Source organism: Canis lupus, chromosome 7, assembly GCF_011100685.1.
Source record: "Canis lupus familiaris isolate Mischka breed German Shepherd chromosome 7, alternate assembly UU_Cfam_GSD_1.0, whole genome shotgun sequence".
In the NCBI taxonomy this organism is placed as follows: Eukaryota; Metazoa; Chordata; class Mammalia; order Carnivora; family Canidae; genus Canis; species Canis lupus.
This window is the reverse complement of record NC_049228.1, coordinates 42270993-42297940: the sequence shown is the minus strand read 5'-3', so window position 1 is coordinate 42297940 and position 26948 is coordinate 42270993. Positions and strand designations below refer to the sequence as shown.

Here is a 26948-nt window from a genome sequence, read left to right as displayed (position 1 = left end):
GACAGTAATGCGCTTTCTGGAATGTCTGCCTTTCCTGTCCTGGTGCCCCAAAGTTCTCAGACTACCTTCTTCCTGATAGCTGTCCCCGCTAAAGACGCAAGTTTTCAGGACGCCCCCTAGGGGGCGACTGAAGACCATTGCCCTGGGGCACCCTCCAATACCTAGATCTGCTGGCGGTGGCCACCAGGGGCGCACGAGGTGGCCTAGACACCCTCCTCAGTCCCCTTTGCACAGCACCTTTAAAAGACTTAGTTGAACTCCAGAGAGGGCACCTGGGAACGAAACATAAGCGACAAGAAGTACAAAAATAGTTTGGCTGAGCCAGCACCACAGCTCTGAGCCCACTTTGCCCTCCCTGTACTGGGCTGTAGGCTTTGCTCAGATGCAAGCTCCAGTGAGGGAGATGGCTACCTGTTCTTTAGGCCTCAGACCAGCTCTCAAGGGAGGGGATGCCTTCTCAGGCCCAGGTCACCCCCACAGTCAAGTCAAAGAGAGGTATTTTCTCATTCCACCCACTGCAGAGCAGGAGATCAAAAAGTTTTTACTAGATGAATGAATCCATCAACCTTATCAGTCCAGCTAGAACACATCCCTTACTCACTAGGGTGTGGTTTCGTCCCTGGATTCATCTGATTAACCAACCCTCTCCCCACAGCCTTACTGAGATATAACTGACATATCACAATTGGTAAGTTTAGGGTGTACAATGTGATGATTTGATACATATGCATACTGCAAAATAAAGTTAGTTTGATTCACCAACTCTTCACCAATACACCTAGCATTGAGGGAAGGCCTGGGGCAAACTGAAAGTACTTGTTTGTACCCTGCATGCTATCCTGTAAGTTTCTCAAGAGAACAGCTGCCAATCTTTCATGAAGGCTTCTGGCAACCATTAGCCTGACCACTTCACATCACCAATGAAATGCACGAGGCACAGAGAAACCATAGAGCAGTAAGTGGCAGAGAGTCGAACCTCATTTCAGATATGTTCTGAAGCCCAGGAAGCTCTCAGCTGCCACGTCACATGGTCTCCCAGGCACCTGAGCAGTGTGTCAGTCTTCCTCAAAGGTGATAACTGGTTGCAGAGCAAATTTCCTGGTTCCTTTTTCTTTGAAACCTCAAAGCTCCTCCCTCAGAGGCAAGCACAGGATGGGGCCTCACTGTACACAATGAGCAGACAATGAGATCTAACAGAGATACAGCTGAGGCCGCAGGAAGGATAGGCTCCCACGCTGAACACCAGGGAACTGCCCTCGTGTTCCGTCCTGCTCTGAGCCTCCCATGCAAGGTGGTGATGAGGCTCATAGAAGATAAGAATGTCTGTGAACTGGAAAGTTCCATGGAAAATTCAGAAAGGAATCAGGAGTTTGTTACTCAGCCTCCGGGTACAGTTCCAGGATCTTCTACACAAAACCCCTACCTCCAACCTCGCCCGATCCGGTCGCCACCATTTCTCTCTTGTTCCCTTGAAGAGAGGCAGGATGGAAGGTTGTTTCAGTGTGGACCGTGGAGGACTGCTCGGGCCTTAAATCCTTGCTCCGTCACTCACTAGACCTGAGATACTGGGAAGTGACTTGACTTCTCTGGGCTTTGTTCCCTCATCTCCAGAAGCATTGCCTCAAGGGTTTTTGTGAGGGTTTAATGCAACAATGTACATGATATGATTTGTAGCCAAACTCCTTCAGCACTTCCTGCACTCATAGGCCATCTCTGGCCTTCTCTGCTCAGGAGCATCGCTTGCCAAGGTCACTAATGATCTCTGTTGCTGAGTCCAACGGGTGATGTTCAGCTCTTATTTGACTTGACTCTACCTCAGGGGACACATGACTTTCCTCTTCTTGAAGCATGCTCTTGTTTTCGCGACTCCATACTCTACTGGTTGAGATTTTACCCCACTTCTTTGGCTGTTCCTTCTCTTTGCCGGCACCCCCTCCTCTTTCCTTCTATGGGTGTCCCTTTGAGGGTCTGTCCTAGGCTGCTCTCCCCATGCATCATGCTCCCTCCAGGACACAATCCCATGCTTTTATTGCTTCCTAGTCGCTTTTGGTTCCAAAATCTCCACCTCCAATCCCAATCTTTCTCCTGGGATTGACTCTATGATGGGACTCTGCTCCCCAGATCTTTCCTCTGGGTGTCTCAGACACGTCAGCAGGACCATCATGAGATCATCCTCTGCTCCAGCCAAGCCACTCTTCCTCCTGTGTTCTCTTCCCATGAATGCAACTGCTTCTTCCCAGAATCTGGAGCTCATCCTTGACTCTGTCTTCTCTGTATCCTTATCCCCATTATTTCTCTTCTAAACTACTGAAACATCTCTCTCTTGGTCTCTTAACCTCTACTTTCTCTTCCAATCCATTCCCCAAGAACTGGATTTTCTAACTAAAATACAAATTCTGAAGTCTCCTCTCTCTCTCTCTCCTAAATTCCTTTGGTGGCCCCATACTGCCCTTAAGAGAGGTTATGGGACCTGGCCTCTTGTCCCACCCTCATTTCTCACCTGTCTACTTCCACTTTATGCTCCAACAACATTTCCTCTTATAAGCCATATTTCATCTCACCTCTGCTCTCCCTTTCACCATGAGTACTTCCTTTTTCTCCTCTCTCTCTCGAAAAAAAATGAAGTACTCCTTTTCATCATTGAGGCCTGAGATTTAACGTCACTGCCATCAGAACCATCTTCCTGACACCTCTGCTAGGGCTAGGCATCCTTGCTATGTGCTCCCCAATTCACACATTCAACAAATAATCATTGAACATTTATATATGCCAGACACTCTTCTAGGTCTTGGGGATACAGCAACAAATAGAGTGCTAACGTCCTTGGCCCTATGGCGCTTATATTTGAGTGGAGATGGAGACAAAACACAGATAATTCCAGGTGGCTGGTGGCCATGAGAATTACAAAGCAAAATAAAGGGTAGAGCATGCTGGACAGAGCCAGTGAGGGGGCTAGTGAGGAGTTTGGAGGAAAAGCTTGGTTGCCAAATTGGTGACCACATAATGAGTCTAAATTTTGTTCTAAGATGGAAATTCACCGGAGAGTTTGTTGCAGGAAAATGCCAAGATTAGATTTATATTTTCAAAATATCACTTTGGTTGCTGTGTAGAAATCTGACTGAAAGGAGCAGCTGCAAGGCAGGAAGACCAGCCTCTTCCCCCTTGTTCTGTATCCCTTCCCCAGACTCTTCCTTCAGCAGTGCACTTCACCTCCAGTCGGACTCCTTAATGCTTAATGCTTGTGATACAAGCTCACAGCCCTACCTGTCATGGGCAGTTTAACACGGTTGTAATGAATCCTACCAGTGGGGAAGCCCGTTGTTAGTGTAGTGACAAGTGTGTCCTGGCACCCCCGCCCACCGCGGCCCCGCCGCATCCCCAGCGGCTCCCTAGTCCCTCTCCTGGCCCCGCCCCATTCCCCCTCCCAGGCCCGCCCTATTCTTTCTGCAGACCCGCCCCACCCCCCAGCCCTGGCACGCCCGTCAGGGCCCCATCCCCGCCGCCAGCAGAGCCTGGCGCTGGTCCCGTGCTCGGTGTACGTTTGTCGAATGACTAAAGAATCTATTTTGTTTTTTAAGATTTTATTTATTTATTCATGTGAGACACATACACAGAGGCAGAGACACAGGCAGAGGGAGAAGCAGGCTCCATGCAGGGAGTCTGATGTGGGACTCGATCCCGGGACTCCAGGATCACGCCCTGGGCTGAAGGCAGGCGCTAAACCGCTGAGCCACCCAGGGATCCCCAAGAATGGATAAATTATGAGCTTCCCACTGCACCTCTCAAAAAAACAGGCGGATGGAGAGCATTTAAAGATTGCATCCACTCTCCACTAGTGTAAGAGGGCCATTCCTACAATTAATAACAACGATGATGAAAAGGGGAACTCCAAACTCAGGGAGGGGAAAATGAATCCAACACGCCTGCCGCCGCAGAGGGGACACAAAGCGTCAGCCGGAGGCGAAGGGAAACCCCTGCGCCGCCCACGCTGTGGGGAGACTGCCGGGAGCTCAGCACAACGAAGCCCGCAACCAGCCCAGCCGCAGCCCCTCGATGCGCAGCCGCGGGACGCGCGGGGCGGTGGGGCGGGGCCTCGAGTCGCTGGGAGGCGGGAAGCGGGCCCTTTCCGCACGTCCATTGGTCTTCGTTGGGATGGACTGCTCTCGCTGACCAATCATATCTCAGATCGGGCGCAAGCGTATTCGGGAGTTCACGCGAACGAGGGCGCGGAAGGCAAGAAGCGCGCATGCGCCTGGGCGGCTAGCTGGCGGTAAGGGGCGGGGTAGGTGGATTCTCTCAGCGAGTCCCGCCCTGCGAGGCTCCGCTGCATCCCGGAGGTTCTCAGGGAGCCTCGGGACCGGGAATGTTCAGTGCCCAGAAACTGCCCCTCTGGGAACCCCCGTCTCCGCCTCCTCCTACCCCGAGTTGTTGTCCGGCCGCGCCCTGACCCGCTCGAGGTTGTGAATTATTGAAGAAGCTGTGCAGCCTGACGCCTCCCCGCGGTGGCCGCCCCGCCCCGCCCCGCCTCGCCTCGCCCTTCTAGTCACTGTTACCCCAGCGCAGCGAGCTACGCCAGCAAGAGGTTGCCCTAGGTAGTGGTAATCCTAGATAGTGCTGAGCGCTCAGAAAAACGTGGCACTGACAGAATGACTGGTGCCCGGCGCTCAGGTGACGAGGGCACAGCTGCGGGGCGCAGCGGTTCGCGTAGGGGACGAGCAGGTGCACAAGCCTCTGTGTGAGGCCATTTGGCTGGAGCAGAGAGGCTATAGCTGACCATAGCCTGCTCAGGAGTTTGGAGAGTATCCAGATACACCTTGATGTGACATGATTTCTTACCACTCTGCCAAGGGGAGAGATTTTTAGGAAGAGTGGAAATAGTTAAGAGGCTGGGATCAAGGAGAGGGGCTTGAACCTCCCTAGGTAGCTGGTGAAACAGCTGAATTCATGAATTCAGGAGAGGAGTGGGGGTGTTGGATGAGGGAAAAGATGAAATCAGGACGATTCCCAAGCTTCTGAAATGTGCAGCTGGGTGAATGGTGGTGCTGTTTATTGAGATGAGAACAGGTGCTGAGGATGGGACTCAGGGTTCATCTGTGGCCATGGTGAGTCTGAGGTGACCATTGGAGACCCAGGCAGACCTGTCAAGTTGGATGTTGGAGCTCTTGGAGAGGGATCAAGGAGGGAGTTATGCATGGACATGTAGATGGGTACTTAAAGCCATGGATTTTGATAGGGACACTTGCAGAGGGCAGACAGAAAACAGAAGAGGGCCAAGGGGAAAGCCCTGGGGTTCTCCAGCATCACAACAGCCCAGCAGAGGTGTAGGAGCTGCCAAAGGAAATCCAATAAGTGTGGAGAGGGAAAGTAGGAGTGTATGATTACTTCAAAGACAAGAAAGGGCAAAATTCAAGAGAAACAATGTGGATTACCTGGGCTAAATGTTTCTCAGGAGTCAAGTGACATGCAGGCAGAAATGGCCTTTGAGTCTGAAACCTTTTTTGGTTACTGAACACTTTTTCAAGAGCAGTGCCTAGGGAGAGATGGGATGGAGCCTGACTGTGGAGTGTTCCAAGAAGAGGAGGGAAGGGAGAAAACATTTCACTATGAAAAGGAGCACAGATACAGATAGCTGGAAATAAATGTCTTGAGAGTTTTCCTTTTTTAAGATTTTATTTATTCATGAGAGACAGAGAGAGAGAGAGAGAGATGCAGAGACACAGGCAGAGGAAGAAGCAGGCTCCATGCAAGGAGCCCGATATGGGACTCAATTCTGGGACTGCGGGATCACACCCTGAGCCAAAGGCAGATGCCCAATTACTGAACCACCCAGGCAACCCTTGAGAAGGTTTTTTTTTTTTTTTCCTTGAGAAGGTTTTAACTATGACTATGAGTCATAACTATAACTATGAACAAATTTCAGTGGTGACAAAGAATGATCCAGAAGAGAAGGGGAAAACTGAAATTTATTGAGGACTTATTTAGTATATTAAGAGCTTTACAAACAAACATTCATCTTCACAATGTTTTACAGAGCAGGCAATTGAGGTTAAATACTTTGCCCAAGGTCATGCAGCTAGACGAGGCAGAGCTGAGAGCCACCCAGATTTCTCTGACTCTTCATGTCTTACCACCCCATCGCACAGGCACACGGCCCTGTATGCTGAAGCACTGGGATATGCCTCTGCCCTGGCTATAGAGTCCCTGTCGAATCGGAGAGCTTTCATGCTAGGGGATGGGACTTTTATTTTCCTCTTCCAATGCTGTAAGCAGGGGTCTCTCCCCCTCAACAGCCTGAATACCCATGCAGCACAGGACAGAAGCTCTCCCAGTCCAGAGGGGCCCAGGCAAGCAGCAGGAGCCCCCAGAGGTAGGAGGCAAAGGTATACTTCGGGGGGTGTTCAGCGGGTTTCTTTGTGTCAGCCAGTGCATGGGGTGCTAGAGGTTGTTGGTCCCAACCATCTGGTGCCTGTGGCCCCAGCATTCATCTGGATATGTTCAGAGTAGCAAGAAGCCCAGGTCAGAGTCCAGTCTCCCGGCTGCCCCCACTGAGGCTGAGGCTGTGGGGGCGGGTACCCCGTTCTAGCCGGCGGCCAGACAGGAGGCGCCGCAGGGAAGAGCCGGAGCTCAGGTCACCACAGCTGCGAAGGTGGAGGCTCTCTCGGCCTGGCCGGCCCCATGGGCTCCGGGGCACCTAGAGGGGGGCACAGGACAGGGCATCAGTGTGGTTCAGCCTGAAGCTCCAGGCTTTCCTAGGTATCTTCCCAGATTCCCATAATTCCTACCTGCTTAAGCCCATGGGCCCCATTCCCACTGGGGTCTGGGGCCTTCTTGGACATCTGAAAGAAACGAGTGACCAAGCCCCGGCCTGGCCAGCTGCTCTTTAGGTCTCCCAGGGAGTGGGCGGGTGCAGGGCCGGAGGGCAGGGGGACTTTCTGAAAGGTGGGCATGGGGCGCCGTTTCTCAGCTGAGCGGGCACGAAGCAACTTGGGCGAAGGGCAACGGGCTAGACGGAAGAGGCAGGCTTCAGAGCAGAGCCCTGGAGAGAGAAAGAGGGAAGATGGGAAGGAGGTGCACAAAGGGCCAGGCAGCACTCCCTGCCCACCCCCAACCACAGGCCTGACCTGTATCTGCAGAGGAAACGGAAGCAGCTTCTTCCTCAAGCACTTTGGTATAAAGGTCCCTGAAGTCAGCTGGGGAGTAGAGGGAGGGAGTGGAGGTGCCCTGTGGATACGCCCACCGACCCACAGCCCTGCTTGGAGAGACTCAAGCCCAGCCCCCACACTCCATCCTCAACCAAGGAGGCACCACCTCTGCCCACGTCTGCCAGAAACCTGATGGTAGAGCCCAGCGACACAGGGGCCAAAGCACTCGTTGGCGGCTGTGTGCTCCACCTGCCTGATACCTGATGCCTTAGGGCAGGGATGAGCACCTTCTGTGCCAGTGCTCAGATCCTCCTGGTATCACCTCATTCCTCAGTAACTATAGCACCTGGGCTGCAGGCTGCTGCTACACCCCATTAACAGTCAGGAAGCCGAGGCTTGAGGGTTAACTAGTTCCAGCTGTGAGCTGTGGAATGTGTTTTCAGAAAACTGTCCTCCTCTCTTGGCTACTCGGCTACTGATGGTGCTTTAGGAGGTGTCTACTGCAGGAGTGACCTGGCCCTTTCTTCCTCCCCAGGCACCTCACAGCATCCCTGAGGCCTGGGGGTACCACGGGCCCTCTCACTGCCCTGCCTGCCCCCTCCTGAACCTTGAGGGGTGTGGGGTGCTCACCGGTGTCGCTGGAGGTGGTGATACCTGGGTCACTGTGGGACCGAGGCAGCAGCAGCGGTGGCGGCGCAGGAGCCGGGTGAGGAGGCCGCTGCCCCGGGGGGGTGAGGGAACCTGAGCTGTCGCTGAAGCGGCGAGTGGGACCGCGGGCTGGAGGGGCTGTGGGGGCTGGGGGCCGGCTGCCTCCGCGGGGGACCCGCCGCCTCAGCTCGGGGAAGCAGGGTCCCACCCAGGGCGGCCAGCCCTCCAGCCGGTGGCAGCTGCGGGCGGTCGTGGGGGCACCCAGAGGCGGTGGGGCCTCAGGGGCAGAGCAGGAGTAGGAGCGGGCAGCCCGCGGGGGCCGCCGAGGCAGGGGGCTGTCCTCGAAGGGGCCCCGCAGGCCGCAGTCCAGGCTGAGGCAGTAGCCAGCTCGGCTGCGCTGGATGGAGCGGAAGAGCACGTAATCGACGGATCGCACGGAGCCCTGCAGCTCCAGCAGGCAGGAGTCTTCTGATGGGCTGGAGCCCCCGGGGAAGTCACCAATGGCTGACAGCACCAAAGACCCGCTGTCCATGGACACTGTGAGTGGCGGCGGTGGGCACGGGGTGGCATCAGAAACCCAGTAGGGGCCACTCCACCTCCAGTTCTTCCCCACCCTGAGGGGGTGCTGGTCAAGTCCAGAAACCCCCAACCCGGCCCCACCCACCTCTGTTCTCCCAGGCAGCCCAGCCGGAGTCCACCCTCCCGGCCTTCTGCTCACCATCTACGATGGAGGCCACGCGGTCGCAGATGCAGGAGCTATCGTGAAGCTGAGGATCAAACAGAGTGGCCTGCAGAAAATACAAGTGTCAAGGGGCCAGCTGGTGTGATGGACAGAACTCTGAAGACCGAGATTTCAGGCCCGCTTGGCCACTCTGTACAGGTCAGTTATGTGGGCCTCAGTTTCCACATCTGTAAAATAGAAGTAATAGTTCCTACCCCTGCCCCCACCAAATCAGGCTCCAGGGAAGACCAAAGATGACCATGGATGTGCTGGTGCTATCAAGATGTGACAACTGCTGTTTCCCTGTCTGGCGACAGCAGCTCCCTCAGCTTTTCAGGCTCTCTCCCCAGCTCCCCAGCCCACCCTAAGCCCTGCTCTCACCTGGCTGTCTCCTCGTAGCCCCATGACAGCCTCATAAGAAGGGGGGCAGTCGGTAGGGTACAAGGGCACTGGGCTGTCCATGGAGCCATTGTAGGTGATGCTGGCAAAATGAGGGAGAGTAAGAAGCTTGGAGAAGCATTCCTAATCCACAGTGCTCCCTCCCCACCAGTCCAGGCTGCAGCCCCAGCCCCCTTCCTCAGTTCCCAGTAGGAACCCACCAGGTCTCACCTCTGCGCATCTGTTTCAGAGCTACAGGTGTACTCTGGGGGATAGTAGGGCGGAGGGGGTACTGGTGGTACAAATTCTTCCAAATCCAGCATGGTGTGCAGGAGAGGGGCTGGGGGCGACGATGCACAGCCCAGGGACCCCAAAGGGCCAGAGACTGAGCGCTCAGGGGCCAGCTGCTGGGGAGCAAGCAGGTCAGCAAGCCTGGTTTCTGGGAGTCCAGCTCCTAGGCTCCCAAAATCTTCCATGTTTTCCTGGCCCTGCCCTCTTCCTCAGCCAAAACTGGCTCCTCTCTGCCCCAGCCATCTAGAAAGTCCTCCACTTTATGGGCTTACCTCCACTCAGAACTGCCACCTGCCTTCTGCCCCCACTACAACATCAACTCTTTATCCTTGTCCCCATCTAGGATCTTCTGGACTCCACCCAAGGGCAGTCCCATTGTCTAAGGTTCCCTCTCTGCGCCGACTAGCATCACATAATTCTCTCACTCCCCGTCCTTCTCCTCCTCATCATTCCTTGGACCACCTAAATATCCCTACAGTAGACACATATATACACTAGAGATCCCTACGCTATACTGCCTAATAAGTGGTGCTCAGAAGCCCAGCACTGTAGCCACCATCCCCTCAAGCCCAATCCCAGCACACACACATCCCTACCCCCATCACACCTGCTCGGCTTTGACCCTGGCCCCCTCACCGTGTGCACGAGGTCCAGGGAGAAGATTTGGATGCAGCAGATGATAGCTGAGAGGGTACAGATGATGGCGGCACAAATGGTCAGCCCACAGACACTAAAGAGCAGGTTCTGAAAGCAAGAGTGGAAGAGGGATGTGAGCGGGGCCTAGGGAGGGGTGACTCTCACCAGTTCTGGGTCCCTGAGGACCCCAGAAGGGGAGGCAAAAGTGAAAGCCAGGAGAATGATAGGAGAGAAAAGAATGAATGAGGCAGGGAGAGCACGCTCACCTTGAGGGCTCCTCGGGCTTCGTCACAGGTGGAGTTAGGGGCAACTTTCAGTTCCTGGCCTGACTCTGGGCAGGGCCGGAGGAGGGGAACGGAGGGGCAGCACACACAGACCTTTCCTTCCTGGGTGGCAGTGAGGAGGGTGAAGCAGCCCGAGTCAGGACAAACCCAGGTGTCCTGCACAGCTCCCCCCACCAGTTCTTTCAGGCTTTCCCTCCTCAGTCTCACCATGGAGCAGTCTTGGAAGTCTCGGGCCAGCTGAGCATTCTTACAGGAGAGAACAGAGCCAGCCATGCTGAGCATGACACAGAGCACGGAAAGCAGGGAGAAGAAGGAGATCTGGGGGAAACAGGTGCACACTCAGGGCTGGAGCCCTCATTCAGGCCAGTTCTCTTCTCGGGGGCATAAGTGGGCATCCCCTCCGGTCCTGGGCACCTGACTCCCAGTGGGCACCAGATCCCAACACCTACCACTAAAGTGAATGGCCGCTTCCAAGACACAACGCCAACTACCCCGGAGAACGCCAGCTGGGGACAGAGTGGGTACAGGCTCAGCCTGGCAAGGGGGAGGCACATGAGTGAGCCCCTCACCACAGGGCGTGCCCAGCCCTGTAAGAAGACAGAAGCCCAGAAGAAGAAGGAGAGGCCAGCATTTGGACTGGCAGCTAATATGGAGGGGTGGGGCCCCAGGAGCCTACCCCACCCAAGGACTGTGCACCCAACTCACCGAGAACCCAGCCCAAGATGGGCAGGACCTCTTGATGCTCTCAGTGGTGGTGACGGAGGAGGCCACCATGCTGAAGGTGACCACCAGGACGCCCAGGAGCACCTGGGCCAGCCCTAGCGTGAGCAGGGCCTGCAGCCAGGGTCGGTGGAGGCGGAGGTGGGTAAGGCCCCGGGTGCTGGGTCGGCTGGTCAGCGAGCGGCTGGAGTCACTGGGCGAGGGCATCATGCCTGCTGCCCGGTTGCCTGCGCCTCGCTCGGCCTCCACTGTCGCTTGGGAACATCTCAGAGGCGCCCAAGGCCCCGTCCTCCCTCCTCTCCACCCTCTTTGCTCTAGAACCCACCTCCCGGATGGGGCCCCTGGGGCATGGCCTAGAGCATCCAGCTGGGCGGGGGCCCAAGGGAGGGGCGTCGCGGAGGGATCGCGGAGCGCTCCCTCCCCACCGCGGGCACCGGACGGGCACCGTGCCCGGGACGGCGATGAGGTCGCTGGGGCGCCGGCTCATCGCATCTCCCTGGAGAACAGGGGCGCCGAGAAGGGCAGGTCCAGGAGCAGCTGCGGTCCGGAACCCGGGGAAAGGCGGGGAGGGTAGAGGCGAGGAGGGTGGAAGGAAGAGGGGAGGGGTCCTGGGGTCCGAGACCGTCTGTCGGGGAGAGGCCGGGGCGCCACCGGCTGCGGGGCACCCCGCCCCGCTCCCCGCGACACGCTGCGCTCCCCAGCCCGGGCGGCAGCAGGTCCTGCCCGGCGGCGGGGGCGGGGCGGGGGCGGGGCTGCGCGGTGCACCCCGGGAGTCCGCGTCGGCCTGCAGGCCGGGTGCAGGGGGGCGGGGCGGGGCTACGCGGGGCACCCGGGGTGTCGGCGTCGGCCCGCAGGCCGGGCGCAGGGGGGCGGGGCGGGCCAGGGCACCCCGGGAACCAGTATCTGCCCGCGATCCTGGTACAGGGGGGCGGACGGCAGGGGTGGGGCGCCCCAGGAGCCCACGTACGCCCGCAGGCCTGGTGCAGGGGGGGCTCTGCTCGCCTCCCCGGGCCTGGGGCCCGATCCCAGCCCCGCCCAGCCTCTGGGGCCCTGGGCCTGCAGCGTCCCGAGCAGAGGCGGCAGCACCTTCCGGGTGTGGAGCGGAATCGCCCAGCCCCGCCGCCCCGCCCTCCGCAGCGTCTGCTGGCTCCCAAGCCCTACCCGACCTTCCCCTGGAGTTCATTCTGCTTCCGCTCCGGTCCCTGCCCCTGCCGCACTCCCTTTTGTCTTCCAAATGCCTGGTTCTCAATAAAAATTCCGGAAAGGGGGCTGGAGTTCCAGTTCCACTTTCTTTTTATTTAAATAACCGAAGCAACAGCCTTGGCACAGCAGAGGGAAGCTGGGTTGGGGTGTGTGAGAGGTGGCAGTAGTGTGGCCTATTCGATGGGGTGGCAGGGGTAGCGGGACTGGGTCACAGTGGGCTCCCCACACCCTTAAGTCAGGGTCAGCAGTTATGGCTGCGGACCTGGGGGCATGAGAGGAGACCCCAAGTAGTGACGGATGTCTCACCAAGCCCCAGAGCCCTCAGGGATGGGGGCTAAGTGCGCTCCCTCCAGTGGCAGGGCCAGGGCATCCCTGCCAGGGCTCATGGGGCTCGGAAGGCATTTTCGGCAGCGCCAGCGGCTGCGTTGGCGGCGGCAGTTCGCACCGCGGGGTTGGAGAAGACACCAGCAGCAAATTCTTGCTGGGCTTTCTGAAAGCTGGCACCTGTGCGGCGGTACAAGGAGTGGATCTGCAAGTAGACGGCAGAGATGATTGCTGTGCCCGCCTCCACCCCAACCTAACGCCTACAATACCACCACTCACTCACCGCTGCTTTCACTTTTCCTTCTTGGCTCCCTCCCTCCCAACACACACTCCCTGAGAGGTCCATTAGCTGAGAACCTGCACATCTTCGGCCAGGCCCTCCCAAGTTCTTCCAGAGTGACCCAGCCAGGCCCCTAGGGGCACATGATCTCACTCTTCAGGCCCCACCTTCTACACAGCCCCTCACCCGCTTTAGCATCACAATTCCCAGCACAGCTATGCCAGTGAAGAGCAGGGCAACCAGGAGCATGAGCACAGCTACAGCCGTGTTGGTCTTCAGCACCACCAGAGCAGAGATCCAGCCACTGCCAGGAGGGGAAAGCAGGGGGCAGTGAAGAGGGTGGCTCCCAGCAGGGCCTCTGTCCTCCCAGCTTCTGTACCCCCTGCCAAACGGCCCTACCCTATTCCCCACCCCCCCACCCCGTCCCTCACCCCCGCCCCCCGTTGGTCCATCTCACCAGGAGTCACTCCCCCCACCTCCCACCGCTGGGCAGCTTTCCAAGTACCACAATCCCAGACCACATCTACTGTTCAAAGTTTAATTCCAGCTTGTGAACAATCAGCTCCCAGCTATCCTCAGTCCAAAGAGACCTTTTGTTGAGCAGTCTCTGCGCCCTCTTAAAGAGCACTTACTCCTACTTCCTCTAGGAAGCCTTCTCTGATTGACCGCATGTGCTTTTCCCCGTCCCCAAAGCTAGGCCTGTCTAGAGTTCTGACTGGGCCCTTTCTATCCTGCTTCTTTCATTCAACTGGCACCTCCTGAGAATAAAAACCACACCTTCTTCTGAACAACTCCTACCCCAGTACTCAGTGCTGACTTGGTCTAGAGGAATGAGGGGAAGGGCTGGGGGGGTGGACAGCAGCCTCACGGACCTGAACCCCCAACCTGGAATGCCAATGGCCTGGAGGACAAAAAGCACATCCTGGACGAAGAAAATGAAGAAGAAAACGAAGAAATTGAATGAACTGTCACTCCTGCGGGCAGAAAAAATGGGGAGAGTGGGAAAAGAATGAGAGCAGGAGCAACAGACGGGCTCATCTTGGGCTCTCCACCACCCCCACGTCTGAACTTACCGGAAGGCCTTATACATGGGGCGGTACCAGCACACAAAGGAGCAGGGAGTGAAAAGGAGGACCCAGAGGATAGAGAGCCCAAAGCCTGAGCCATTGCTGGTCTCCACACAGAAACTGGCCAGGCAGGCAAGAAAATTCAGGAGAAGGGCCAGCGTGCTGCCTAAGGGACAGAGGTACAAGACACTGAGCGTAGGCTGCAAAGGCAGCTCCTTCCTGTATGAGTCCATCACACGACAGTCACCAAACTATGGCAGAGTAACAAAAGGAAGCTTCTGCTTTCACAAAATCCTCAACAGTGGAGACAGATTCCTATCACACATGATCACCTTTGCAAAAACATTTAAAGGACTCAGAAAACACTTACGTAGGAGGACAAAGAAAGGGGAAGGAGATAAGAACATGTGCTTTCTAGAAGATGGGAGAACAGGTTTTATGTACTATGAAAGGAGTAACCCAGGAAAATTCCTGGAGAAACTAGCCTTAAACTCAAAAGCTGAGCAGAGATGAAATGCTGAGTTCTAGGTGGGTGGGCTCCAGGGCAGAAAAGATGTAAAGTCATTACTTTTACTCTTCCTCCAAAAAAGGCTTCTGGCTACTCACACATCCAGAGGTAGTACATGGTAGATACAGTCTTCTGAAATTCTTGGGGGATCTCCATGGAGATGTCCTGGAAAAAGCAGGGCTGGACTGGGCAAAAAGAAGGTAGGGGGGGCCAATTGTTCTGTCGAGCTGTAAGGCAGAAAAAGAGAGCAGGAAGACCCAGATGTGAGGCAGAGACCAAGAAAGCAACCACCCCTTCCCTTCTGCCCAAGTCCTCTCTTCTGTCTCCAATTGGGGTCTGAGGAGATGAGGGAGAGCACGACTACTGTTGATGGTATATACTACATTTACAACTTTTAGGCATGATGCCGAGCACTCTGTACGGATGATCTTATTTAATTGCCACAAAAATCCTGTTAAACAGGTACAAATGTTATCTTTGTTTTACAAGTAAAAAAACTGAGACTCTCAAGATGAAGTAACTTACCTAAGAGTTCCTAAGGAATAAATAATAGCACCCAAATTCAAACTCAGCAACGTGGCTCCAGAGTCCATGCTCTTAGGCTGTTTTTGCTTCTTCCAAAGTGCCAAATGCATCCCCACAAAGAGCCCCCTTACCAGCTGTGCCCCCCAAGGCAGCATGCTGCAGTTCCCGCTCCCTCCGGTCCAACTCCTCGGCCTTCCGGTTGAGCTCCTCCTGCTTCTTCAGCAGCTCAGCAGTGGCTGCAGCAGCTGAAGCCTGCCCAGCAAGTGCAGAGGGAGACATGAGTCCTCTGCCCAGGTCTAGCCCCCACGCCCCCACCCCTACTCGCACACCCTGTTTACCTGGGTGCTGTAGGAGCCATAGTTCTTGGGTTCTGTGGGGCTGAGCTTTCTTGACGACTGCAAGGAGGGCGCCGAAGGTGAAGGCAACGGGGCAGGGGCAGGAGGCTCATAGGCCAGTGGGGGCTGTTGGTTTTGTTAGACTTTAGGATCATCCAATCCCTCTCAACGCAGGTATCTAGAGTCTGCTTGAGTAACTTCAGCTCCAGAACCCATTCCCCAACCTCTCCCCCAGAGTCAAACCTCTGTCAGAGAATTGTTCCCCAAGTTAGGGCAGCCAGCGTCACCCTGCACATCCTATCCCTAAGTCAGGACTCATCTACCCAACCCAACCCCTTCACTTTTTAAAGCTCTTAGCATTTTCTGTTCTGTAGGACCAACAGGTCCGGTCCTTCTCATCCCTCGCCCTCTGAATGCACACCTAAGCATAATTGGTTTTCTCAACTCCTACCAGCCTCACTATTTTCTTCAAGGAAGCCTCCCCAGACACAGCCTTGGTTCAGGCGTTGCCAGTCTCTAGATCCTCCCAGGACTGATGCTCAGAGCTCAAATGGAATGGTTGGCCCTCCATCTCCAGGAAGGTTAGGTAAACCAAAGCTGACAGGCCTCCACAGGGAGCTAAGGTCCTTTGCATGCAGGAAAGTCCTGTGTTTCCCAAGAGAGTGGGCTCACTGGCATATCCTCCCCTCGCCGCCATCCTGTGTTCCCCCGAATCTCACCTCCCGGGTCTCAAAAGGGTTGTAGACGTCAAGAGTGGCATACTGCGGGCTGGGTCGGTGCTGGATCACAGCTGGGTCCTGCGGGCAGAGGGCCGGGGCTCAGCTGGCACCTAGTGCCTCTGGGGGGAACTCCCCGGGCCTCTTCTGATGCCGGTGGCTCCAAGCACTGCATCTTGGAGGCCACGCTGTTGTCCCAACATTTGCTCCTCCATCCTTCACCCCACACTGCTAGCACCAGCTCCTTATAGGGGCACGGCCCGCCCCCAGGGTGCTCACTGGTCTGGAGTCACCGTCACCCCCACGTGGCGGCCCTTCCCCGGAACAAATGTCAGGAATGGGAATACAAGTTAGCCCGTCCAGAACCAAGAAGAGTCAACCGAACTAGCCAAGGAAGGCCTGCGCATCACCTGAAAGGGGTTGTCAAGCTCGCTGGGCCCGGCGAAGGGGTTTTCGCCGTCTCTGCTCTGAGCCATGTTTGCAACTGCGGCCTGAGCCGCCCCTGCCCTCCACGCCCCTGCACGGCGGCGGCGGCAGCTCCCTCCGCTCCTCCCGGTCCGCCCGCTCGGATTGCACGGATTGGCCGCGAAGGCCGGAAGGACCCCGAGGATCCCCGCAGCGGCGGCGGGTTGCGCCTGCGCCCCGGTACAGGGGAAGACGGAAGCACCCCCACGTGACGCCAAGCCCCGCCCACGCCCGAACTACAGCTCCCGGCGGCCCCCGCGGCTGGGATTCAGCCCGCCCAGACGTCCGGCGGGAGTCCTGCCTTGGCCTCTGGCTAGCCCGGGTTCGCACCGGACCGCGGCGGCGAAGCACCCCGCCCACGAGCACAACCCTCCCAAGACAAACGGGACCCGCGGGCCGTGGGCTCGGGAGGGTAAGATGGACTCCCTTCACGCATAAACTCCGAAGGGCTGCCAATCTTCCCAGCCCTCTGGCCCAGCCTCCAGCACCTCAAACTCCAGGGGTGGGGGGTCCGATGAAGCACGTCATTTTTATTTCACAAAGACTGTACAAAATTCCTTATAAAACACGGGATAGGTGTCACCTGGTTCTCTTCTCCTGCCCCTGTCCAACTCCACTGTGAAGGGGCAGGGGAGGGTGGGAAATGTGCAGGACGGAACAGCTCTGTACAAAGCCGGGGAGGGCGCAACAGGTACAAGCTCTTCTGTATGTACACTATTTCACATATTCACAGGTATACAAGGAGCCGGGGGAAGGGGCAGGCTCCGGCTCTGTTCTCTTGTATAAAAAAGCACCAGTGTCCTGGACTGGACACCCACTGCTGGAGGAGATGCAGGGGGGCCCAGGGTCTGATCGTCACCGACTGATATCCCGACTGGAGTCCCACAACTTGGTGTTGGGTGGCTCAGCCCGAAGGCGGGCGAAGAAAGGATGCTGAAGGGCTTCACCCAAGGTCAACCGCTTAGCAGGTTCATATTCTAGCATGCTTTCAATCAGATCGAAGAGCTGGTGGTGTTCCTCTGCCTCTGAGGTCAGATACCGCTGGTGGTGGAGGGCAGGAAAAAGGTGAGGCACAATGCCTTAAGTCCCGTTTTTATCTTCAAGGCCCTAGCTTTCAATCTCGAAGGACCAAGGCTCTGCCATTATGAATACTATCATGAATACTACCTTACCACGGGCACAACGTGACCAGCATTTCTGGTATTACTGCTCAACCTACCTTCCTACTAGCACAATTACTCCTTCATACTCTGAAATTTCTGTTTAATCCTTGTCAACTTCATGAATCTTCTTTAGCTCATTAAAATATAACCTCTTCAAAGGTAGTTTATTCTTTTCTAACCTCAAGAATCCAGGACATTGCTTTCATCTCTGGTTGACTCAAGAAAGACATGTCCGTCTGACTCAAGAAAGACGTGTCCGTCTAACTTCCTTCCCTCCACAAAACCACTCCCTCTTATCTCTCTTCTATTGACCAAAGCGGTATTCTTTCAGTTTCCCCCCTTCCTAACTCTGCTTGTGAGGTGCATTCCAGGGGCAAAGCACCTTAGGAAGAAAATAACCTCTCGGCGGTAGGCACTATCTCAACCCTGCCTGGCTCACCCGCAGTGGTTTGCAGTTTTCTCGTACGTAGCGCCCAGCCGATGTGTTCTCATCCCAATCCAGGCGACCCCGATAAAAATATTTCTGCTTCCTAGAGGGGAAGGGGAGGTTGAGGGATCAGGAGGTTCCTTTTGTTGTGGGATACTTCCCTTATTCCCCCATTTGAGAGTAGCTGGGGGGAGGGAAGGCGTCAAAGAAACAAGAAAATGATGTGAAATAGACGAATATTGTGGAGAGAAAAGGAAGACTTAAGTACCCCCTGCCCAAAGTTCACCTTGTCTTTCGGATCATCCGGGAAGGGATAGGACCCAAAATCCTTTCCATCATGGCTAGGTGCTCTCTGTTGTCATGGGTCTGGGAAACAAAGACAGAACCAAGCATGGGAGTGGGAACAGGTTGCTGAGGACTGGCTTTTAGGAAGGTAACATGGAATAAGCAGGCATGTCCTCAGCAGACGACAGGAAGCCAGGTAGGAGAACATCACGTGGCTATATAAGACACCCCACCACTTACCTGGAATAGTGTGAAGCCCACGTAGTACTCGAAGATGATGCAGCCTATGCTCCACACATCACAAGGCTGTGACCAGCCCAACTCTAGGTGGGAATGGGAGGCAGAAGGTGTTATGGATGATGAGGGGCCTTCCCCAACAACCAATCACACATACTTGGACAGCCTTGTTTCCCCACTCAACCCCGCGTACCGAGAATGACCTCTGGTGCTCGATAATGGCGAGTGGAGACAATGGTACTGTGATGTTCGTGGTCAAAGGTGGCACTGCCGAAGTCCACCACCCGCACAGCTGTGCTCTTCACACTGCGTTCATCTCGTTTCTAGGAGCACAGCAGAAAGAGGATGGACCCAGCCACCTTAGACCAAGACTCTACCATTATTCTCCAAAGTGCTTTCAGGCCTTAAAGAAAGCAACTTGAGGGCAGCCTAGGTGGCTCAGCGGTTTAGCACCGCCTTCAGTCCAGGGCATGATCCTGGAGACCTGGGATCTAGTCCCAGGTCGGGCTCCCTGCTTCTCCCTCTGCCTGTGTCTCTGCCCACCCCCACCCCCACCCCGTCTCTCTCATGAATAAATAAATAAAATCTTAAAAAAAAAAAAAGCAACTTGACCTGTTTCCAGACACACCGGGGAATCTGCTTGAGAGCTTCCCCCATATCCCACAGATAATTTAGAAGTGGGAAAGGATTAAGTAATGATCATGGCATAACATGCAAGTCCCTGTGTATCTGGACTTTTCCTAAGTGACTGGTATACAGTGTTTCCAAAAACAGGTCAAGAGAACTGAGCTTTCCTTACAGAGAAAAAAAGCATTTGCACTCTGTTGGAAAGTTATCTGAGGTCCTCCTTCCCAGTTCTCTTCCAGTTTAAGTCTTCGTCAATCTCTCCCTTTCAATCTACACTAGTACTCTGGTTTACTATATTGGACCAGACCAGGAGAGAATATGGGAGAAAGTAAAAGGGAAGAAGGAAAAGAGCTACAATAAAGGGATGGCATAGCTGCCTGTCCCTCTTACCTTCTCTAAATTGTAGGTGAGCTCATAGTCCGAATTCACAAACAGAATATTTTCAGGCTTGAGGTCCGTATGTGTCAGCTTGTTATCATGGAGAACTGCAAGGCAGAAGGCCAAGTCAGGGTGGGTCCAGGTGGCCAGGGTTAACTGGCACCAGTGACCCCAAGCTTGGTCACCTTGAGTCAAAGCTGGTGAGGAGGCAGGTCCAGAATCACTAGGCTGTTCTCTACTCTATATTCAGATGAAATGCCTGGTTTAAGATGCCCCACACTTATCAACGTAAGACACAAATGTAATTGTCAACTGATGTATAAGAAGTTGGCCAGGGGATCCCTGGGTGGCGCGGTGGTTTGGCGCCTGCCTTTGGCCCAGGGCGCGATCCTGGAGACCCGGGATCGAGTCCCACGTCGGGCTCCCGGTGTATGGGGCCTGCTTCTCCCTCTGCCTATGTCTCTGCCTCTCTCTCTCTCTGTGACTATCATAAATAAATAAATAAATAAATAAGTAAGTAAGTAAGTAAGTAAGTAAGTAAGTAAGTAAATAAATAAATAAATAAATAAATAAATAAATAAATAAATAAAAAAGAAGTTGGCCAGGATCCCTGGGTGGCGCAGCGGTTTGGCACCTGCCTTTGGCCCAGGGCGTGATCCTGGAGACCCGGGATCGAATCCCACATCAGGCTCCAGGTGCATGGAGCCTGCTTCTCCCTCTGCCTATGTCTCTGCCTCTCTCTCTCTCTCTCTCTGTGACTATCATAAATAAATAAAAATTAAAAAAAAAAAAAAAGAAGTTGGCCATTCATTATATTTTTGTCTTTTGACATATGTGCCATCTGACATTCTGTGAATTTAACTCTGTAAAACTTCAGTTATGAAAACCCAAGAGGAACCATGTACTTGTCTGGATCCCCCACCTGGACCCTTGGTTGTCCCTTGGAAGTCCCTGCTTCCACTTGCTCTGCTGGAAACGAAGAGCACTTCAGCTCAGACAAATGTAAACATCTAGCTTGGGAAATCATTTTGTCTCTTTGTGCTTGCAGCCTAACTTAACACTTTTGTGAAGAATGGAAATGAAGGGAAAAAGAGGTAAATGCTTTGATTTCAAAGGCTTTCTCTTCCAGCTCCTGTTAGATTGCATATGGAAAAAAACTAATCAGTGATGGTGAGGACCTTGGTCAAGCAGTCAAGTGCAGGAGCTGTCCACTTGACAGCGAAGAACTACAGATAATCCAGTTGATAGTTTAGGGGCTCCACCAGTTTAAACGGACACAAAAGAGGCCCAATGAGGTAGGGGCTGCCCAGAGTCTACCTCGACCCACCCTACTCACACTTGACAGCCTGGCACAGCTGGAAGGCCATGTGGCGCACTTGATGGATGGGGTAGGGCAGGTAGTTGTTGTCTTTGAGGAAATCGAAGGTGCTAAGGCCCAGAAGCTCAAAAGAGATGCACATGTGGCCATGGTAGTCAAACCAGTCAAACATCTGCACACAGAGGCTGAGAAGAGAAGTGAGGGAAGAGGGATGTTTGATGAGCTCCCATCTGCCCACCACCCCTCCAACAAGGAGGGACCGCAGAGCTGTTGATTCCACATGCTTGTGTAAGAACATGCCAGTTAATATTACCAACAAAATTCACTTGAACTACAGAATAGCCTTTTTGGCAGACCCAAGAAGAAAGATACTATCCACCAAGCTTTAAGCCACTTTCCTACGTCATTTTAAATAGTTAAAACAATTCCATTGGCCAAAGAGCTGGCTGCCAGGCTCCAGTGTGGATGCTAAATTGGCAAACTGTCATTCCTAAACACTGACCCCAGCTCCCACTCCTGAAATTTATTCACCACCAGCCACCAGCGGGCCCACGTTTATACTATCGTCTCATGTCTTTGCTTAATGGCCTTATTCTACATTTAACTTGCAGAAAGTACAAGGACACAAATACTACATATATATGTCTGGGGTCTCATCAGCACAGTTCTAGGCATTAAAAGCTCAGATGACTTTTTGATGAAAATGCTAATTCTCAGTGTCAGGGCCATTTCCAGGGCACAGCTCTACAGAAGCCATCCCGGACTAGGGACAGACTGCAGAGCAATCTAATTGTCCTGAGAACAAAGGAAACGGATTACAGAATGTCAGACCCTCCCTTTCTGCCCTACCATTCTACTAGTCTAAGATGATGAACAAAAGAATGAATGGACGAGGTCTAGAACTCCCCTGCCTGCTTCAGCCAGGCCAGGAAGGTTTTCCTGTACAGGAGTGGAGCCTCTCAGACTTCCCACATACTCCTTTGCTTGCTTACTTCTTATTGTCAGGGTCCTTCTCGTTGATTTTCTCTAAAACATTGATTTCAAGTCGAGCTGCTTCCTTGTACTTTTCCACGTTCTTAATGATCTTCAGGGCAACTCGGGCCCCACCCCTGCAGGGTGCCAGAAGGTTTTTGCTCAGTCGTCAAAAACATTTCAGACTCAATGGGGGCTGTCCAGGGATTAAGAAACCCTACCTTTGGCTCATCAGCAAAAAAGCCCCAGATAACCCACACTGGCTCTTTATGCCTAGCAGGTAGGGAACCAGGAGGGAGGCGCTAGTTACCTGCGATGGTCGACACACTGTACAACTCGGCCGAAGGTCCCCTCTCCCAAAGTGCTTACAATTTCATCTGAAATGAAAAACAGCAGGGTCGGGGAGAGGGAGGGAGAGAAGGTGGGGAATGAGCTGAGTTGGAAGAAAAAGGGGTACAGCAACCTGGGGTGAGGAGATGAAGGAAGGGGGAACAGATACAGATGGTCACAGGGGAAGAACACCCCTGCATGATTCCCACCACCTTTAACCCAGGGGCCGTGAGAGCTGGGAGTGGACAGCAGAGATCAATTCTCAACAGCAACTCAAACCACCCAGATAAACAACACCACTGAGGAAAGGCAAGAGGCTGTGACTTGGGTTGGCTTAGGACGTTAGGATGGCTATGGGACCATTACAGGCTATAGGATTGTTACGATTTGGCTTGTACATCGCTCTTGTAGCCAGTCCCCGACGTGGTAGATGAGGTGGCCCTCAGCGTCGTCCTCTACACTCTTGGCTCTCCGGCTGCTGTGCTGCTGTCGGGGGGCGGGGGGGGTCGGAGCAAGCCAGGTGTCGGAGCGGGGGCCGGAGGGAGGCGGGGTGGGTGGTGGAGGGGTCACCGGTCACAGGCGCCCAGCCAGGGGGGACAGACGATGATGGGGGACAGTGGAAGGGAACACGTCAGATGCAGTAAGGCGGATCGGGGTGAGAAGAGAGAGCGGCGCATAATCCCAAGTCCCCAAACCCAAAACGGGAACCGGGAGAGGAACGGGCAGAGCAGAGAAGTGGTGTCGTTGCCAATGTCACCCCAACCCCATGCTCTACACAGTGCCCTACCAGGCAGGCACAGATCTCCCTTTGCCCCCACCCAAGCCCACCTACTGAGGGGGCTGTGGAGCCCAGAGCCTGTGGGAAAGAGGCTATTCACAAGCAAGGTCCCCACTAAAGAGTGGAAGCCTCTGGGACACAGGAGCTGCTCCCAATACAGGAAGCCCAGCATGCCAAGGAGGGCACTGGGGTTCACAGATGCTCTGCGCCCATTAATCTCCAGAGCAGATTCCAGGACTCTTTAGGAGCTGGAGAGCTTCTGAGAGAGCAGACAGACTCAGTGCCCACGTCAGCGTTTATGCCCCAATACTCAGCTGAGAACAAGGATACGTCTGACTTACCAGAGTCCTAGAGGGCTGAAGAGTGGGGAGAGGAAGGGCCCAGACTGGCACTCACCGAAGATGAGCGGCTGAATGTCCGGCTGCGCCGCCTCCGCCGCCTGTGCTTCCTCCGGCTGCTGCGCTGGCTGCGGTAACTGCTATTCTCCCGGTGGTACTCGTAGGAGTGCCGGTAGTCTGGGTCACAGTAGGCTTCTCCCCGGTCTCGGCTACAGCCATTGCGCCTGTAGCTGCCATAGTACCGCCGGTCATACACCCTCCGGTCTGACGAGCGATCATCGTAACTGCTATCGGACAACAAACAGCCGTCACCTGCCTCTGTTCCAGCCATATTCCTTGCCACATGATATGACCGGTCATCCTTCCATCAGGAAAAAGGGTAATGTTGGAAAACCTGTTCTCAGACCCTCATGAAGTCACTCTGAGGCCCAAGGAGGATCCTCACATCCCCAGGTCACCGAGACCTCTAAAAAGACATCGGCAGAACAACTGCCTCTGGGGGCCTCCTCTCCCCTCCACTGATGTACTGAGTGGAGCAAAGAGCCATTTCTTTCCCGAGCCTTGCTTGACTAACATCCAATTTTGCGGCAAACTAACCCGCCCCTGCCACACAACATGCTGTTAAGTTATTAAAACCATGCAGATCTAACTCTGTCTCGTCTATTAGGTCATTACCTACCTCTAGACCATATATAGCCTTCTGCACCTCCTGTCCCTTTGCCTGATCCTCTTGATTCCTTCAGACAAACTTTGATGGCATGTCCTTTATTAGTTTTCCCTGAATTGCACATCCTGTCCCACTCCAATCAAACCCGCTGGATGCTTCCTCAGCCCCTCACTATACACTTCTACAATAACAATCTTTTTTTTTTTTTAAGATTTTTTTTCTTGCGATGCCTGGTAAATAAGTAAAAAAAAATTTTTTTGGGATCCCTGGGTGGCGCCACGGTTTAGCGCCTGCCTTTGGCCCAGGGCGCGATCCTGGAGACCCAGGATCGAATCCCACGTCGGGCTCCCGGTGCATGGAGCCTGCTTCTCCCTCTGCCTATGTCTCTGCCTCTCTCTCTCTCTCTCTGTGTGACTATCATAAATAAATAAAAATTAAAAAAAAAAAAATTTTTTTTAAAGATTTTATTTATTCATGAGAGACAGAGGTAGAGGGAGAAGCAGGCTCCCATGGGGAGCCCGATGTGGGACTCGATCCCAGTACCCCAGGATCATGACCTGAGCTGAAGGCAGACTGATGCTCAACCACTGAGCCACCTAGGTGCCCCTACGATAACAATCTTAACACTACAGTGCAAATGACTTATTCGGTTACCAACCCTGAATGTCACCTTACCCCACCTGCTCAGCATATAACCAAAAAATCTTTGTTTAATAAATAAACAAGTGAGTGCCCCTGAATGTGAGGGTCTCCTCTTGATGCCTCACCTCCGGGAACGGACATGGTAGCTGTCTTCCCGCCGGCGCCGCCGAGTCCGGTCACTGCTACTTGACCAGGAGCGGCTTCTTCGTCTCTTATGCTTTCGGCTCCGATAGTGTTCATGGTAACTGCCCCGGCTTCCTCGCTCTGAGGAATGGTACCTTCGGGGATGAGGCATCTGAACAGAAGGAAAAACAGACATAGTGGGGGAAAAGCTCCGAGTTTTCAGAATTCACCTCCAAGGCCTGGTTGCTCTGGAGAGGCTAAGCTTCTTCCTGCTCTTCTAGTTCTCATTTTATGACCTACAACTTCCTTGGCCTTCCCTGTGCTCACAACTCCTCCTTAGTGGAGTATATATTACCCACTAACTGCTGGAATAATAATTCCCCACCCCCAGCTCCCCACCAGCGTTGCTCCACTGACTCTCCTCAAACTTGCCTCCCTGAAGACCTTTGGGTCTGGGCTACGGCTCATTTCAGGTGGGCCTGTGTAACAGATAGACACTGCCACAGTCCTCCCCTGCATGGCATCTAAACTATGTCTGTAACCAGGGTGAATTCCTCAAAACTGACAGAATAACACTTTGGTACACACTATCATGATCGATGTTTTACAATTATTAAAAGTGTATCTTTGTCTTCACAACCAGACCATTCTGTGTCCTGTGGGCAGGAATCCAGTTTACCAGGCTTGTACACATAGCAGCATATGCCACATATAAGCAAGTTCCAGGGATTTGAGTCCCACCTCTTGAACAGTCTTAATCATCTCTCACATCACTGGCCAAAACCACCTTAAAAGTTTTTAGTATAGGAGGCCCCAAGCTGTACTCAGCTTCCTATTTGGCTGCTCCCCTCTTGTGCTTAGGAAGTACACGATAACTGGTTTTTAATTAATATCAGCACTACTTGGCTAAAAGCTGGCCCCCTTCCAGTTAGTTACTGGGATTGGAATTGCATGGTGCACAAATGACTGTTTTCCTTAAAGGAAAAAAATGGGAGACAAATCACTATCACAATACAGAAAGATAAGGATATGAGAACATAATAAAATTAAAAAGGCCCAGGGACAGAAGTCGGGGCGGGGGGCGGGGTGGTTAGGTGTGGAAAGGCCTAATGACTCTAACATCTGGGTTTCATTCTGAGCTTCTGCTTCCCGACCTCCTCAAGCAGAGGAGGGGGCGATACTTGATTTGGTCCTGGTTTAGCAAGGCCTGTAAGCAAAAATGCAAGCAGGGGGCTCTCCCATGTCATCAACCTTGTGTGTAGCACAGCCATAGAAATCTCCTCTTGCCACACGACACACCGCCACCAAAGTTGCTCACCGCCCCTCCTCAACCGGAAGCATCTCCAGCTCACCTTTCTCAACTTAGAAACCTCCCCCGGCCCTCCGTCCTCACTCGGAGAATCGAACCAACTCTGCGACGCAAACTCTTGGCAGAGGCTCCCGGGAACCCGGCGGCCCCCCACCCCCCACCCCATCCCCGCTCCATCACCCCTTCCCCAACTCCGGCCCCTCCCAAACCTCCCAGAGGTCCTCCCGGGTCCGAGGGCGGCAGGCCGGTCTTCCGCCTCACCTCCCCGCTCTTCACCTCCGCCGCTCAGCGGGGCCCTGCCTTCTTCCCTGCCCCGCGCCCCGCCGCCGGGCCCCCAACCCAACTCTGCCCCCGCCCGCCCCGCCGTCGCCATCTTTCCGCGCGGCCCCGCGGCCCGCCGGCCCGCGCGCTCACCGTTCTGGCGGCGAGGCCCGTGCGCTTGTCCCACAGGAAGTCCGTGATGGCGGCGGCACTGCGGCCGGAGTCCCGGCACCCCCGCGGCGACGAAGTGCGGCTCCACCCCCCCCCCGACCCGAACCCTGGGACCTCCCGCCTCGTTCCCGGGCTCCGCTCCAGTCCCGCCCGCCCCGGCTCCGTCCCCGCCCCCAGGGTCCGCTCGGCGCCGCTCGCACCGCCCCCGCCCGGGGCCCGATCCCAGCTCGGTCTCCGGCTCTGGCCTCTCCGATCCACCGCCGACACCGCGAGCGCGCACGCACGCACGCACGCACGCACGTCCGCGCCACTTCCCAGCACCCCCCCCCGGGGCGCGCACGCCGCCGCGTCCTCGCGTAGCTCGCGGGCGCGGCCATGGGAGCGCCGGGGGGGGCTCGGGGGCGCGGGGGCGGGAGTTCCTGCCGACCGGAGGCTGGGAGGGCGGGATCCCCGGCGCTGGGTGCTGGGGAACTGGCAGGGCGCGTCCCGCCCCGCCCCGCCGCCTTCGCTCCGCGTGCTCCGTCTGGGCCCTGTTCCGGCGCCGGTGTGGCTGACACTGCGAGCTGGGTCGAGGAGCTGGAGGTGGGGAGCACCTGGAAGTTGTCGTTTACGGAGCCTCGGCGCTTGGCGGGGGTCTGATCCTCCAGCAAGGCCTGCCAATATCCAGTTCCTAAAGCAG

At 54.9% G+C, this 26948-nt stretch overlaps 3 protein-coding genes and 1 long non-coding RNA gene across 11 annotated transcripts; 1 reads left to right on the top strand and 3 right to left on the bottom strand.

Moving 5' to 3' along the window:
- The first annotated feature begins 4140 nt into the window (after positions 1 to 4140).
- Positions 4141 to 11400, top strand: LOC119872567. The gene is made up of 3 exons (XR_005362374.1): positions 4141 to 4270; positions 7678 to 8329; positions 8469 to 11400. It is a non-coding gene; the product is annotated as an uncharacterized LOC119872567 (long non-coding RNA).
- FAM189B (family with sequence similarity 189 member B) lies at positions 5934 to 11552 on the bottom strand. 4 transcript variants are annotated; one of them, XM_038543114.1, is made up of 12 exons: positions 10806 to 11552; positions 10550 to 10687; positions 10308 to 10418; positions 10083 to 10202; positions 9817 to 9924; positions 9121 to 9296; positions 8893 to 8992; positions 8509 to 8578; positions 7773 to 8327; positions 7122 to 7190; positions 6783 to 7036; positions 5934 to 6691 (listed from the first exon to the last, which is right to left on the bottom strand). In XM_038543114.1, exons 1-12 carry the CDS (start codon positions 11028 to 11030, stop codon positions 6518 to 6520), a joined length of 2100 nt encoding a protein of 699 aa, XP_038399042.1. In that variant the 5' UTR covers positions 11031 to 11552; the 3' UTR covers positions 5934 to 6517. The 4 variants fall into 4 exon arrangements, with proteins under 4 accessions (XP_038399042.1, XP_038399043.1, XP_038399044.1 ...); XM_038543115.1 differs by having other exon boundaries at positions 9121 to 9293; XM_038543116.1 differs by having other exon boundaries at positions 10550 to 10606.
- A 538-nt stretch (positions 11553 to 12090) lies between these two features.
- On the bottom strand, positions 12091 to 16434 carry SCAMP3 (secretory carrier membrane protein 3). Of its 2 annotated transcripts, none has more exons than XM_038543124.1 (9): positions 16189 to 16434; positions 15782 to 15859; positions 15066 to 15122; positions 14859 to 14979; positions 14301 to 14429; positions 13701 to 13860; positions 13500 to 13601; positions 12814 to 12931; positions 12091 to 12552 (listed from the first exon to the last, which is right to left on the bottom strand). In XM_038543124.1, exons 1-9 carry the CDS (start codon positions 16252 to 16254, stop codon positions 12406 to 12408), a joined length of 978 nt encoding a protein of 325 aa, XP_038399052.1. In that variant the 5' UTR covers positions 16255 to 16434; the 3' UTR covers positions 12091 to 12405. The 2 variants fall into 2 exon arrangements, with proteins under 2 accessions (XP_038399052.1, XP_038399051.1); XM_038543123.1 differs by having other exon boundaries at positions 15066 to 15188; positions 16189 to 16432.
- Positions 16435 to 16746: 312 nt separating this feature from the next.
- Positions 16747 to 26410, bottom strand: CLK2 (CDC like kinase 2). Of its 4 annotated transcripts, none has more exons than XM_038543119.1 (13): positions 26252 to 26410; positions 24531 to 24700; positions 23155 to 23383; positions 22379 to 22466; positions 21961 to 22027; positions 21671 to 21787; positions 20697 to 20863; positions 19373 to 19467; positions 18549 to 18678; positions 18359 to 18441; positions 18120 to 18199; positions 17846 to 17936; positions 16747 to 17284 (listed from the first exon to the last, which is right to left on the bottom strand). In XM_038543119.1, the coding sequence occupies exons 2-13, from the start codon at positions 24698 to 24700 to the stop codon at positions 17099 to 17101; spliced, it is 1503 nt and encodes a 500-aa protein (XP_038399047.1). In that variant the 5' UTR covers positions 26252 to 26410; the 3' UTR covers positions 16747 to 17098. The 4 variants fall into 4 exon arrangements, with proteins under 4 accessions (XP_038399047.1, XP_038399048.1, XP_038399049.1 ...); XM_038543120.1 differs by having other exon boundaries at positions 22379 to 22463; XM_038543121.1 differs by having other exon boundaries at positions 23155 to 23380.
- Positions 26411 to 26948: the final 538 nt, after the last annotated feature.